Below are 14,403 nucleotides of genomic sequence, written 5' to 3' on the forward strand. Positions count from 1 at the left end.
GCTCAGGTCGTGATCTCACGGTCTGTGAGTTCGAGCCCCGCATCAGGCTCGGTGCTGACAGCTCGGAGCCTGGAGTCTGCTTCGGATCCTCTGTCCTCCTCTCTCTGCCCCTTCTCCGCTTCACTGTGTCTCTCAAAACACACACACACACATTAAAAACAACAACTATTTTCTAGACACTCTCATCCTTATTTTTTTCTAATCCAAGTTCCCTGCTCCTCCGTCCAGATCCCTCTTGCTGTCTTCATGTTAACGCACATCACTCCGCCCGCCCATCTTTTTTTTTTTTTTTTTTTTTAACATCTAGTAAAATAATCCTTCTGCTGAGTGCCCAGGGGTAATCCTTCCTATGCCCGTGTTCAGCTCCACCTCCACTCTCTTGTGGAGTCTCTCAGGGCTTGGCCGGCGGCCGGTTCTCCTTCCTTGGACCTGGGGGTAGCCCGCATACCCCCCTCGTAGTCTGAGGTGAGAATTAATGGCACTAATTTACATCAGGTGTTTAGAACAGCTTGCGAGGGAAGAACTAGACCTTATATCGACGCTTCAAATATAGACAGGTGGTTTGGCAGAAAGAACCTGAACTCCAAAGCCAGACTTGGTTTGCCGTCCAGATCTGTCTCGTGCTCCCCGGGGTACTTCACGCTCAACGCGCAAAACCACCTGCAAGACCGTCCGGTGTTTGTCCACTGTGCCCTCTGCACCGCCCGGTCGCCCTGGCCCGGTGTTTCCCACCTCGGGTCGGGGGTGTGGCACACCCACCCAGGCCCGCAGCCGCACCAGAAACCTCGGCATCTCAGCCCACGTGGTGGCCGGAAGGTAGCAGTGTCCTCTGTCTCTGCCTCCACTCGGTGGGTCCCTCCCCAGGCGCGCCTCTGGCCACCCCTCAAGATCCAGCTCGCACTTCCTCTTCCGGCGGATTTTTCTGGCCAACACCATACCCTTTCCAGTTTGAGAGTCCCCTCTCTGTATCTTCCTAGGACTCTGGACTCTTCCTACCTTACAACTTATGATCATGTGATTACTTACCTCTCCCTCCAGCCTCTGAGTCCATGAGAATGAAGTCATTGATTTTTCTCTCTTCCTAAGTCTCCAGAATTTAGCACCCTCCTTACTCTCAGTTGGTGCTTGATAAAGATATCTGGGGGGGAGGGAGGGAGGGAGGAAGGAAGGAAGGAGGGAGGGAGGGAGGGAGGGAGGGAGGGAGGGAGGGAGGAGGGGAAGGGTAGGAAGGAAAGGATGCAGAAACTTTGCTAAAATAACTACCTAAAGAGAGCCCATTCCTGCCCCTGGTGAAGTTCCTAAACTCTCTCCTGTAGATGCCGACTGCAGTTCGGATTTAGGGCTTTGCTAGACCGGGGGCGCCTGGGTGGCTCAGTGGGTTAAGCGTCTGACTCTTGATTTCGGCTCAGGTCACGATCTCACGGTTCCTGAGTTCAAACCCCGTGTGGGGCTCAGTGCTGACAGTGCAGAGCCTGCTTGGGATTCTCTGTCTCTCTCTGTGTCGTTATTTTATTTATGATTTATTATTTATTTATTTCACAAGCTTAAAAAAAAAAAAAAAAGACTTTGCTAGACCAAGCAATAGCTGTAGAGGGGGTAGGACACGAGTTTGCCCTAGACTCCTGCCCTGTGGCGGGCCGCGACAGCTGCGGTGCCCCAAGTTAAAGACGGGGTAACAAACCTTCCCGAAGGACATAAGGTCACCAGTGAACCCCGTGTGAACGAGGGTGTATGCAGTATCAGTCCGTCAGCTGGTCGGCTGGCTGGCTTTTTAAACAACATGCGGTGACGCTGACAGCAGCTAACGCTGGAAGCGCGCCTGTTTTCAGAGACGGTCTCCAAGGCATCCCTGCGAGGTACGTTCCGTTGTTACCCTCACTTTACAGATGAAGACACTGAGGCGGAGAGGGGCTGGGAGCTTGTCCGAGGTGACAGAGCTCGTTAGGTGGTGGGGTCCTCCGAACCCAGGGTAGCTGCCTCCAGGTGCCCCCGGAAGCGGAGCCCCGACCTTGTCTCCCGAAGGCCCGCAAGGAAGTTGCGTGCCGGACACCACGTGACGGCAGTGCCGGGACGCCACGCGGAGGGCCTGACTCTGGAAGGGCCGAGACAGGTCCACGCACATGCCGCGAGGACGGGACCAAGAAGGAATGCTCCCTCCCCCTAGTTTTAGGGGAGCAGGACATGGTCCGACTTCCAGGGGGAGGTAGCCCGTGACCTTGGTAGGAAAGATGGGAGCTGGCCCCGGGGGAACGGGATGGTGTCGTTGTTGACTAAACTACAGACTTTATTTGGAATCGCCAGCGTTTAATTAAGCATTCGTCGAGGCGGGGAGATTGCAGTTTGTCTGGGAACCATCATCACGTGGATTGGTTTGCGAAACCACCACCGCGGTCGCGACCTAGAACTGTTCCCCGCCCCCACCCCTGCTACCAGCTGCACGGTGGTATTTAACACACGAATAAGGGAAGAGTCTTTATTTTTCATTGTTGGTGAGACTTCAAGTTGCTATTTCCACAACAGGGGCTCTTAGGGCCCGCAGGCCTTCAGGAGACCGTAGACGGAAGTCCACATCAGTGCGTGTGGTTTCCTTTGCAGCCCCCGTATGTTACTCTCTGCACTTAAAATACCGTCCCGAGAAGGGCTGCATAGGCCTCGCGGCCTAAAAAGGTCCGTGGCACAAAAAGGTGAAGAACCCCCGGATCGACTGAGTATATATCTACCCCAGAGCTTCTCCGGAGTAGATATATCACATTCGTTTTGATAACAAGTAGAATTTTGCTCTTAACAGATATTCAATTATGGTCTTACAATAGATTAATTGGACCAAAGAAAAACTGATGGGCGACTCAATCGTCTTTGTGGATTTCTTGGATATAAACAAGCCTCACAGAAAAAAGTTCTATCAGAGCACCAGCGACTATGAGAAACTGGCCAGTGTACTGAATGAATTCCAAATGAAGCTGAGTTTATCATCCTCGAGGTACAGACATGCACCATGTGAAATCGGAGCAGTGCTGTTCTTGTGTGCGCGCGCGTGCGCGTGTGTGTGCCCGCGAGTGTAAGAAGGAGCAGGGGAAGGGTGTGCCCCCATCAGGCGGACCATTGGAACTGCGGGTTTCCACGGCTCCGTCCTGGCTGGCTTCCGCTAGCAGGGCGCGTTGTAAGCCAGGTGCACGACTCGGGCTGTGGGGGCTGCGGGGTCCGGGCGAGAGGAGCTGAGAAATGCAGGAGAGGCCGAGGCCGCTTTGGGAACAGCCCCCCTTACGTCGCGGTCGTGGGCAGAATGGTGTCGGCACAGAGGCGCCCTCCAAGTCACAGACGCCGTGGCCCCATTTCCTGGGAACCCCCCTCCCCGCCCCCATGTCCCGCCCCTCACGGAGCAGTAGAGGCACAACCTGGATGCTGTTGTTCCCCCGCTCCTCCTCTCTCCAAACCGTACCCCTCCTCCTCCTCCTCCTCCTCCCCCCTCTCCTCCTCCTTCCCCTCCTCCTCCCTCCAGCAAGAACCTCCCTCCTCCCCTCCTCCTCCCTCCAGGCAGAACCTCCCTCCTACCCCTCCTCTTCCCTCCAGCCCAAACCCCCCTCCTCCCCCTCCTTTCTCCAGCCTGTACCTCCTCCTCCTCCTCCTTCCTCCCTTCCTCCCCCTCCTCCTCCCTCCAGCCCGAACCCCTCTCCTCCCCCTCCTCCTCCCCCTCTCCTCCCCCTCCTCCTCCCCCTCTCCTCCCCCTCCTCCTCCCCCTCCTCCTCCCCCTCTCCTCCCCCTCCTCCTCCCCCTCTCCTCCCCTCTCCTCCCCCCTCCTCCCCCTCTCCTCCCCCTCCTCCTCCCCCTCTCCTCCCCTCCTCCTCCCCCTCCTCCTCCCCCTCCTCCTCCCCCTCCTCCCCCTCTCCTCCCCCTCTCCTCCCCCTCCTCCTCCCCCTCCTCCTCCCCTCTCCTCCCCCTCTCCTCCCCCTCCTCCTCCCCCTCTCCTCCCCATCCTCCTCCCCATCCTCCTCCTCCCCCTCCTCCTCCTCCCCCTCTCCTCCCCCTCTCCTCCCCCTCTCCTCCCCCTCCTCCTCCCCCTCCTCCTCCCCCTCCTCCGTCCCCCTCCTCCTCCCCCTCCTCCTCCCCCTCCTCCTCCCCCTCCTCCTCCCCCTCTCCTCCCCCTCTCCTCCCCCTCCTCCTCCCCCTCCTCCTCCCCCTCCTCCTCCCCCTCCTCCTCCTCCCCCTCTCCTCCCCCTCTCCTCCCCCTCTCCTCCCCCTCCTCCTCCCCCTCCTCCTCCCCCTCCTCCTCCTCCTCCCCCTCTCCTCCCCCTCCTCCTCCTCCTCCCCTCTCCTCCCCCTCCTCCTCCCCCTCTCCTCCCCCTCTCCTCCCCCTCCTCCTCCCCCTCCTCCTCCCCCTCCTCCTCCCCCTCCTCCTCCCCCTCTCCTCCCCCTCTCCTCCCCCTCCTCCTCCCCCTCCTCCTCCCCCTCTCCTCCCCCTCTCCTCCCCCTCCTCCTCCCCCTCCTCCTCCCCCTCCTCCTCCCCCTCCTCCTCCCCCTCCTCCTCCCCCCTCTCCTCCCCCTCTCCTCCCCCTCCTCCTCCCCCTCCTCCTCCCCCTCCCCCTCCCCCTCCCCCTCCCCCTCCCCCTCCCCCTCCCCCTCCCCCTCCCCCTCCCCTCCTCCCCCTCCTCCCCCCCTCTTCCTCCCCCTCCTCCTCCCCCTCCTCCTCCCCCTCCTCCTCCCCCTCTCCTCCCCCTCCTCCTCCCCCTCCTCCTCCCCCTCTCCTCCCCCTCCTCCTCCCCCTCCTCCTCCCTCCAGCCCATACCATCCCCCGGCATGCCCCCAGGAACACTGACGTAGGGACAGGCCTCATCGCACACGTTTCCCTTCCACACGTGTGACCCAGTTGACGGGATCGGAGAATACTGAGTCTCACTCCTGGGTCCCTGTATGTACAGCTGCGGTGAGCACGTGGTTTGCCCGTGCCTCCAAGCAGTTTTCTTGTCCCCTTTCCTCTCCCAGACTTCTCATTCCATGGTGTTCTTCAAGGAAGCCATAGAACACATCGCAAGAGCGGCCAGGGTCCTCCGGCAGCCGGGGAGTCACATGTTACTGGTAGGGATTAAATTGCTCAGATATTTTTAAGCTCGCAAAGTAAACATTGAGGAGGTTGATAAAATCTACCTCGCTTGCAGAAGTCCTATTTACGCCAACTTTGTACCAGTGGAAGCTTGCAGCCATCGAGCCCCGCGGCAAGACCATTTTCCTCTCTAGGGTTTGCATAAGACATGTATCCACAAAGAAAAATGCTTGGTTTGGGAAGGCAGGTGATGGCACTGTCACCATCTGTCACATGTCCCCGGCACTAGTGCAGCCTCTGGGCAGGTGGAACTTGAGAACAGTGTACTTACTGGAAGATTGACTTAGAAACATGAGTCTTCGCTCAAAGTTCTGCCTCTCACGAAAGCAAGTGGGAGTTAGATTTTTGGACAATCCCCAAGTAACTGGACTAGAGGAAAGCTTTCAGGAGGCTCAGTGAAGTCCAACATGTTCGGCCAATTACACGAATCATGTTATTCGTGAACATTTAAGCTACTGTTCATGCCTATTACTTATCTATTTCATACTATTGTAACTATTTGTTTTACACCATTCTTTTCCCAGAAGTGCTAGAGCTTTCTTTAAACAGACGTGTGCAAGACTAATTAAAAGGAGTCACATTTTGAAAAATTGAAGTAAAAACACGAAAGCCAGTACTTTCTCCACCAAAACGCTCCCTTTACTAGCCTTTCTCACCTCATAAATGGCACCCGCGTCGATCTGCTCTGGCCAGAAAGCCAGGAACCCCTCATTCTTGAGGCGTCTCCATCACACCCCGCCCTCGGTCATCAGTATGTCCTGGCGATGCGACTTCTGAGATGTACTCCAAGTCTGCTCTCTTGTACGCATCTCCGCTGTCGCCACCCTGCCCGGGCCGCTCCCACCTCCCCTGGGCTCCTGCAGCCGCTTGCCTCCCGCAGTCCCTGTCACTCGTCCCTTGATTCCACTTCCTAGTCCTTAGCGCTATCTGACCTGATCTATTTAATTTGTCACTTACTTATTATCTGTCTCCACATTTGGAACAGAAGCTCTAACAGCGATGATTTCCTCTGTCTTGTTTCCGTTATCAGCATGTTATTTTGTTACTCCCAAATGGTACATGGTCTCCGTTTGCTTCTTTTACCACAAAGTGACTCTTTCGTTCCTAATAACAAGTAAGTTTACCAAAAGTTCTCAATTCTAAAATTCCTGAGATTGCATTCAGAACAATTTTTTAAAACATAACACTCAGCTGGAAGCTTGCCTCCTTAACGATGCTTTCTCACGGCCCTATCATCGTATCAGAGGCCCTGTTAAAATACAAGGTAAAGCCTGGCAAGTCCCTGTTTCCTCTCTGATCCTGTGTCTACTTTTCCCAGTTTAACACCATCAATAGATCTTTGCCCTGGGTCAAGCTAGCACTAGGGTTCACTTGTGTAAAACAGTAATAGGGGGCGCCTGGATGGCCCAGTCAGTTGAGTGTGCAACTCTTGATTTCAGCTCAGGTCATGATCTCACGGTTGTGGGATTGAGCCCTGCATTGGGCTCTGTGCTGACAGCATGGAACCTGCTTGGGATTCTCTCTCTTCCCACCCACCCCCGCCCCCTCCCCCACTCACACTGTCTCTCTCTCTCTCTCTCAATAAACATTTTTTTTAATTTTTTAAATTTATTTTTAAGACAGAGAGAGACAGAGCATGAGTGGGGATGGGGCAGAGAGAGAGGGAGAGACAGAATCCAAAGCAGGCTCCAGCCTCCGAGCTGTCAGCACAGAGCCCGATGCGGGGCTCGAACTCACGAACTGTGAGATCATGACCTGAGCCAAAGTCGGATGCTCAACCGACTGAGCCACCCAGGAACCCCTAAACATTTTTATTTTTAAAAAATAAAAATAAAAACAAAAAGTCACAGCTGGCATTAAAAAAAAAACACAAAAACAAAAAACAAAAACATGACTGAAAGCTGACCCAGCCTGAGGCTTCAGCAAGAAGAGGCAGCTAGAAGGAGTGTAATGGCTTGACGAAGAACATTTAAAACAGATTTAAAAATACACGAGACCTAGATTCGTTCACTCAAATGAGCTTAGTTGAATAGGTAAAGTAAACAAATCCTACATGACTTGTTAAAAGTAAGTGTTACTTAGTTCAGCTGGATTGTGTCGCTGAACTACCAGAGCCAGAAAATAAGCTTCTAGAGGCTGCCCTCCCACCTTGGCTCATGGCTCCTGTTCCAAAACCGGCAACATGGCATCTTTCTGACCCTTCAGCTGTCACACCTCTCCCTCTGTCTCTCCATCTGACCACAGCTAGGAAAGGTTCCCTGTTTTTAAGGACTCATATATTTAGACTGGGTCCAACCAGATTGTCCGAAATCATCTCCCCATTTCAAGGTCATTAATTTTAATCACATTGGCAATGTCTTTTTGCCATATAAGGTAATCCATTCACAGGTTCTAGGGACATATTTGGGGGTGACGGCGAGGGTTGCAAGGGTATTATCCTGCCTAACACAGTACATATATATATTTCTTTTAAGTGCTTTCAAAGATGGGTACATAAAACAATAATTATAAAATTGTTAGGCTTATGACATAAATATTTAGTATCTATAATAATAAATAGCACAAAAGAGGAAGGAGCAAATGGAGTTACACTGAAGCAAACTTTCTGTGTTTTACTGGAATTAAGTCAGTATTAATCTGGAGTAGATAAAATATCCAGCATCATTCCTAGACAAACCATGAAAAAAACCTCAAAAAATACATTATAAAAAACAACAAATGAATTAAAATAGAACTCTAGAAAATATTGAGTTAACGCTAAAAGAAGGTAGTAAAGGAGAAACAAAAGGGAAAAAGACACAAGACATGTAAAAAACAGCAAAATGGCAGACGTAAATCAAATCATATCAATCATAACATTAAATATAAATCCACGAAATGTTCCAATAAAAAGTCAGAGATTGTAGGAAGCATTTGTAAAAGGACAAACTCCAAGCATACGCCATCAACAAGAGTTGCGCTTTAGATTCAAAGACACAGAATGGTTGAACGTGGAAGAAAGATAAGTCATGCCAACAATTCCCACAAGAGAGTTGGAGTGGTGATACTAATATCAGACAAAATACACTTTTCAGGGAAAAAAAGTGTTCTGAGGGAAAAGAAAGATGCTGTAATGGTAAAAGGATCAATCACCAGAAAGATATAACAGTTATAAACACACACACACACACACACACACACACACACACACACACCCCTAACGACTAAGCCCAAAATATGTGACGCCAAACAGACAGCAGTGAAGAGAGAGAAATCAGCATTTCAACAGCAATGATTGGAGACTCGATGTCCCCACTCTCAATAACTGGTAGAGCTACTAGATAAAAATCAGCGAGGACGTAAACACATTGATGATATTGTAAAACAGCTTGGCCTAGTTGACATATATAGAAGACCCCATCTAGCAGCAGCAAAGTACATGTCCTTCTGAAGCTCGCTGGAACATTCTCCAGCATAGACCACCCGCCAGGCTCTAACACAGGCCTCAAAGTTAAAAGGATTGAAGTCATTCGAAGTAGGTCCTCTAACCACAATAGAATTAAAGCAGAAATCAGTAACAGAAAGAAACTTGACATATTCACAAGCATGTGAAATTTTAACAACATATCCCTATGAGTCAGAGCAGAAATCACAAGAGATATTAGAAAATACTTTGAGATGGATAAAAACACAAGATACATAGAGCGGTGCTTGGAGGGAGATTTACAGCTATCAATGCCGATATTTTTAAAAAGAAGAAAAATCTCGACCTTCCACATTAGGAAACTACAAGAAGGAAAGAAAACCCAGCGCAAGCAGAAAGGAAGAACCAATAAAGATGAGAGAAGAAAGTAGAGAACAGAAACACAATAGAGAATATCAATGAAACCGAAGGTTTGCTCTTTGAAAAGATCGACAAAATTGACAAACCAAGAAAAAAAGAGAAAGAAAAGTCCATTTTTAAAATTATTGAAACCAGGAATTAAGGAGAGGACGAAACTACCAACATTACAGAAATGAAGGTTCTACGAGAATACTGTGAACACCTGTCTGCCTGCACATCGGATGGCCCAGAGGAAACGGACACTTGCTGGGAAGACACAGATGATTGAACTAAGGAAATCAGAAGTCTGAATAGATATCCACAACGAGATTTAACTGGGAATTTGAAAACTTCCCATGAAGAAAAGCCCAGGGCCAAACGGCTTCCCTGGAAAAATCTATCCAACATTTAAGAAACAATTAAACAAATCCTTACAAACTCTTCCAGAGAATAGAGGAGGGAACAGATCACAACCCACCCACGAGGCCAGTATCTCCCGATACCAAAACCAGACAGACACCTCAAGACAAGAGAACACTACAGACCAAGATCTCTTGTGAATAGAGTTGTAACTTTCCTGAACAAGGTATCCGTGAACCAAATGCAGCAACGTGCTAGGTATCCTCCACGGTGGCCAAGTGAGACTTCTCCCGGGAATGCGTGTCTGCATTAATATCCAGAAAGCGGTGCTGCGGTGAATTGTATTAATACGACACAGGGCAAAAACCACAGGAGTGTCTGTGCAGAAAATGTGTTTGATAGAATCCAACACCATTTATGATCGTTTTAAACTCTCAGCAAAAAGAAACAGAAGGGAGCTTCACCAACCTATAAAAGGCATCTGTGAAAAACTTGTAGTTAGCCTCATGCTCACTGGTGAAAGAATGTTTTTCCCTCAGACTGGGAACAAAGCAAGGATGTTGTCTCTCACAATTTCTACTCAGCCATACACTGGTGCTTCAGCCAATGCAGTTAGACAAGAAAAAGGGGGACAAAGGCATCCAGATACTTATAAGAAGTAAAACTGTCTTTAGTCACAATCCACATGATCCTGTTTCTAGAAAATCCTAAGGATGAACCAACTGATTAAAAATAGTCCAAGGGACACCTGGTTCAGTCGGTTAAGAGCCCGACTTCATCTCAGGTCATGATCTCACAGTTGGTGAGTTCAAGCCCCACATCGGGCTCTGTGCTGACAGCTCAGAGCCTGCAGCCTGCTTCCAATTATGTGTCTCCCTCTTTCTCTGCCCCTCCCTTCTGCGCACGCTGTCTCTCTAATAAAACATTAAAAATTAAAAAAAAGCATAGTAGGAATTGCTAGCAAGGATACTGTTTTTTCGCTGGTGGGAAGGCAAAATGGCACAGTCACTTTGAAAGATAAGTTGGTGGGTGTTTACAAAACTAAACGTAGCCTCACCCCATAGTCTAGCAGTCATGCTCCCAACATATTTGAAAACTTCTATCCTCACAAAAACCTTCCCATGCATGATGATAGTGACTTCATTCTAAACCTGACACAACCAAAACGTCCTTCAATAAGAAATGAAGTGGAGTACAATGGAATATTATCCAAAGACCCGAAGAAATGAAATAATCAAGCCACAGAAAGACATGGGCAAATCATAAAGGCTTGTTGCTGAGTGAAAAAAGTCAGTCTGGAAATCCTACACGCCGTGTGATTCCAGCCCTGTGACATTCTGGAAGCAGCAAAACCACGGAGATGACACATGATTGGGGGTCGGCACGGGCTTGCAGAGAGAAGGGAAGGTGAGACACCTGCTGTCGGAGAGGAGCGGCTATTCTGTACGATGCTGTAAGGAGGAACAGGAACATGCGTGTGTCCAGGCCAAAGAGAGAACCTTGATGTATAAAACTTTCAAAAAGTCATTTAGGCGGTCGGGGGTCCCGGGATGGAGTGCAGAACGTGACAGGACGATCAGACTGTTGCCAAAGGTGCAGTGAGCTCCCCGAAGGGGGGGGGGGGGGGGAAAGGAAGTGACCTGAGGAACTCTGAAAATGAGTGGCGTCTGTAAGACCAAAGGTGGAGGAAACCGCTCGTGAGCACTGATCTGGAGCTGATGGAGTGGTGTCCGTGGGAGGACGGTTAACTTCTGATGCCACCATATGTATGTACGTACGTGTCACAGCTGAACAGTTAGGTAAAGGATGGCACCCGGGGCAGCCAGTGTTCTCACTACAGGAGTAGGCAGTTACAGGCGAGCCAGCGGAAGAGGCGACAGTGATCCGTGGAGTGACGGATGAGAGGTGAAGACCTCAGTCGAACTCACATTGGATTTAACGTGGACGGTTACATACAGACGTACTTATGGGAAAGTGTGCGTGCACACAGGCTGGCATACAACCACAAGTGTCCTCGTTGTATCAGCCGAGAGAAGCTGGAAACGTGCAGCAGGAACACAGGCACACCCAGCACCCAGGTCTTGGTTTCTGATGCCATCCTTCAATAAAAGGGCCGGGGCTCCTGGGGAAAATGGCTTACTGAGGGCTGGCGTGAGAGGCTGGCATGAGAGAGCATGGAAGGTCTTGTCTTGTAGGGCCAGAAAGGAAGTGCTTCAAAAGACTCTCAGTGACAGGAGTATGTCAGAGGGATAAAAGGAGCCAACTCAGAGACCTCCCGGTGGCCGTAGCCAAAACAACAAAACAAAGTAGCATTAGTTATAACTCAAATGATAAATCTCCATGAGTCCATGCATGTAAAAACATGATTGGATAAATAAACAAGTGGAAGAAAGAGACACATCTCCCATACAGAATTCTAAATAATGTATGCAGATATCTGCCCGCAAGGAGTTGGAGCATAACTACCCCCTCCTTGACTGTGAGCTGCTATCAGTGACTTTCCCCCAAAGGGTGCAGGGTGGAAAGGGGGAAAAGCAGTAACTTCACAGTGGAGAAGCCTGACACACACACACAGCATTATCTAGGTGGCCAAGGTCAGCATCGACGGTGATAAATCGTGTTGGTAAATGGCACTTTATCCCTGTGGTCTTCCCACCCCAAAGCACGTACCCCTAGTGTGGTCACAAGGAAAACACCAAGAAGGTCCCAACCACGACGCCTGACCAGCACTCTTCAAAACTGTCCAGGTCATCAAAACCAAACAAACAAAAACGAAAGTCTGAAACCATCATAGGCCAGAGGAACCTACGGAGGTTTAACTACTAAATGTGATGCGGTGTCCTTGATAGGACCCTGACCCAGAAGGGGACGTTAAGGGAAAACGAAGGAACGCCAAATAATGTATGGATTCTAGTTAATAATTACGTATCAGCATTGTTTCACTAGTGGTAACAAATGCATCCTACTAGTTAGATGTTCGTAGGGGAAACTGGATGTCGGGTACATGCCAATTATCTTTTGTATCTTGGCAATTTTATTGTAAATCAAAACCCTCCTAAAATTTTTTTTAAAAACTTATTTTTTTTTTAATGGACAAGAGACTTAACTAGATAATTCACTAGAGAAGATGCATGAATGCTAGTAAGCATGCAAAAAAAATAGTCAACATCATTAATCCTCAGGGAAATGCAAATTGAAACCACACTGAGATGTCACCACACATCTACTTGAATGACTGTCGTCAAAAAGATGGTCAGTAGCCAGTGTTGACCAGGATGTGGATAAACTGGACCTCGGATACATTGCTGATGTAAAACAGTTTGAGCATTTCTTCTGAAGTGAACTCAGATTTACCCTTTGACTGAGTGGTTCCATTCCTCCGTATCTATGCAAAAGAAAGTAAAACAAATGTTCTCTCAACGACTTGCACAGAAAGGATCATGGGAGCATTATTATAGCGGCCACAAAACGGAAACTCTCAGAACATCCATCAGTAGATGATGCATAAACAAAAGGTGGTCTAGCCCATCCAACAGGATACTATGTAGCAGTAAAAAGGAGCAAACTAACACACAGGAACCACACACCATCCTGCTGAGTGATGTGCAAAAGGCTTCACGTTTATGATTCAGTTTGTAGGAAACATCCGAACACTGTGAATCTGTAGAGACAGGAGCATGTTAATGGTTGCCTGGGACTGATGCCAGGATGAACGCTATAGACAGGCCTTGGGGTATCTTTCTAAACATGGACTGTGGTAGGGGCGCCTGGGGGGCTCAGTCGGTTAAGCATACGACTCTTGATTTCAGCTTAGTCATGATCTCATGGTTCATGGGTTCGGGTCCCCGCGTTGGGCTTTGCGCTGACAGCATGGAGCCTGGAGCCTGCTTGGGATTCTCTCTCTTCCTCTCTCCCTGCCTCTCTCCTGCTCATGCTGTGGCTCTCACCTTCTCTCAAAATAAATCAATAAGCTTTTTTTTTAAAAAATGGACTGTGGTAACAGTTGCATAACTGTGATTTTACTAAAAATTATCAAATGGTACGTATGAAAGCCGGTGGTCTGTAAATTATACCCCAGTAGAGCTAATACTTTGGTAATAAAGGTAATACTTTGTCATGATTACCAAAGAGCACTTAAGTTTTTACTACTCAGAATAAAAGACCTACTTCAATTCTTATAAATGAGAAATCAAATATTGGCAATAAACATAACGATGATTTTGTAAACCTGTCGATGCCATTTTTCCAGATGGCGTTATCTTTACAGCGAAGGCGTCTCATACATTTCAAGAGACCATAAAGAGCAAAGAAGAAAATACTGAATGTGTATGAACACCTTACAGAACTCTGGTCAATGCTTTAGCTATGTTTAATGTGTTTCCCAAAAAGGTTATAAAAATAGGTACTTTCACTGTGTGAATTTCTGGTGCACAGACTTGGGAAACGGTGAAAGATTGAAAGATTCCCGGGGCGTCCACAGGAGTCTCACATTGGATTGTTCTTCTTCCAAAGATTGGAGTAGACGGGTGTGGGAAGGAAGCGTGTGCGACCCTGGCGTGTCACCTGATGGAGTGCAAGCTGTCCCCCGTGCCCTCAGCTCACAGTCAGGCCCATGCGGAGTTCAAAGAAGCCCTCAAAAGGGGGGTTATCCAAGCAGGATTAGAAGGGAGCCCCACCGCTTTGATAGTTGCTAACATAAACCTAAAGCAGGTAAGTACCTTTGATCTGACGTTTGCTGTGTAAGTGGCTCCCCCGCCCATTTAATATCCGGAAAGAAAATCTGGCCGGTCCCTGCTGTGTCGTTCATGATTCTGCCCTTCCCCACGCACAGCCCACAGAGGCCCTGGTTGGGAACCCACACTGCACGTAGTTTTGCATGAGCCCTACGACAGAAGCATTTTCCGTCTTTATAATGTTCGTTGTAATCAACGAAATATAATTTTCATTGTGAGTAATTTGTGTAGCTGAACTTGTTTTCTAGTCTGGGTTTTGGAAAAAAAAAAAAAACACAGAAACACAAAACAAAAAACGCTATCATCTGAATCCGCTGTCTACTCTTGGGCACAGCGCCCTGTGCTAATTTTACCGTTGAATTTAGCACTTTCCTTGCAGGAGATGCTTTGTTTACAGATAAGCAAAACAA

At 49.1% G+C, this 14,403-nt stretch overlaps 1 protein-coding gene across 1 annotated transcript in view; it reads left to right on the top strand.

The window, feature by feature from the left end:
• DNAH14 (dynein axonemal heavy chain 14) overlaps window positions 1-14,403 on the top strand; it is a 328,550-nt gene that overhangs the window by 211,623 nt on the left and 102,524 nt on the right. The window contains exons 55-57 of the mRNA XM_047848102.1: window positions 2,814-2,964; window positions 4,955-5,073; window positions 13,773-13,970. Of these exons, the coding sequence (XP_047704058.1) occupies window positions 2,814-2,964; window positions 4,955-5,073; window positions 13,773-13,970 (468 nt within the window). The remainder of the gene's footprint in view (window positions 1-2,813; window positions 2,965-4,954; window positions 5,074-13,772; window positions 13,971-14,403) is intronic.

The sequence above is a fragment of the Prionailurus viverrinus genome, unplaced genomic scaffold (genome assembly GCF_022837055.1).
Source record: "Prionailurus viverrinus isolate Anna unplaced genomic scaffold, UM_Priviv_1.0 scaffold_53, whole genome shotgun sequence".
Lineage (NCBI taxonomy): Eukaryota > Metazoa > Chordata > Mammalia > Carnivora > Felidae > Prionailurus > Prionailurus viverrinus.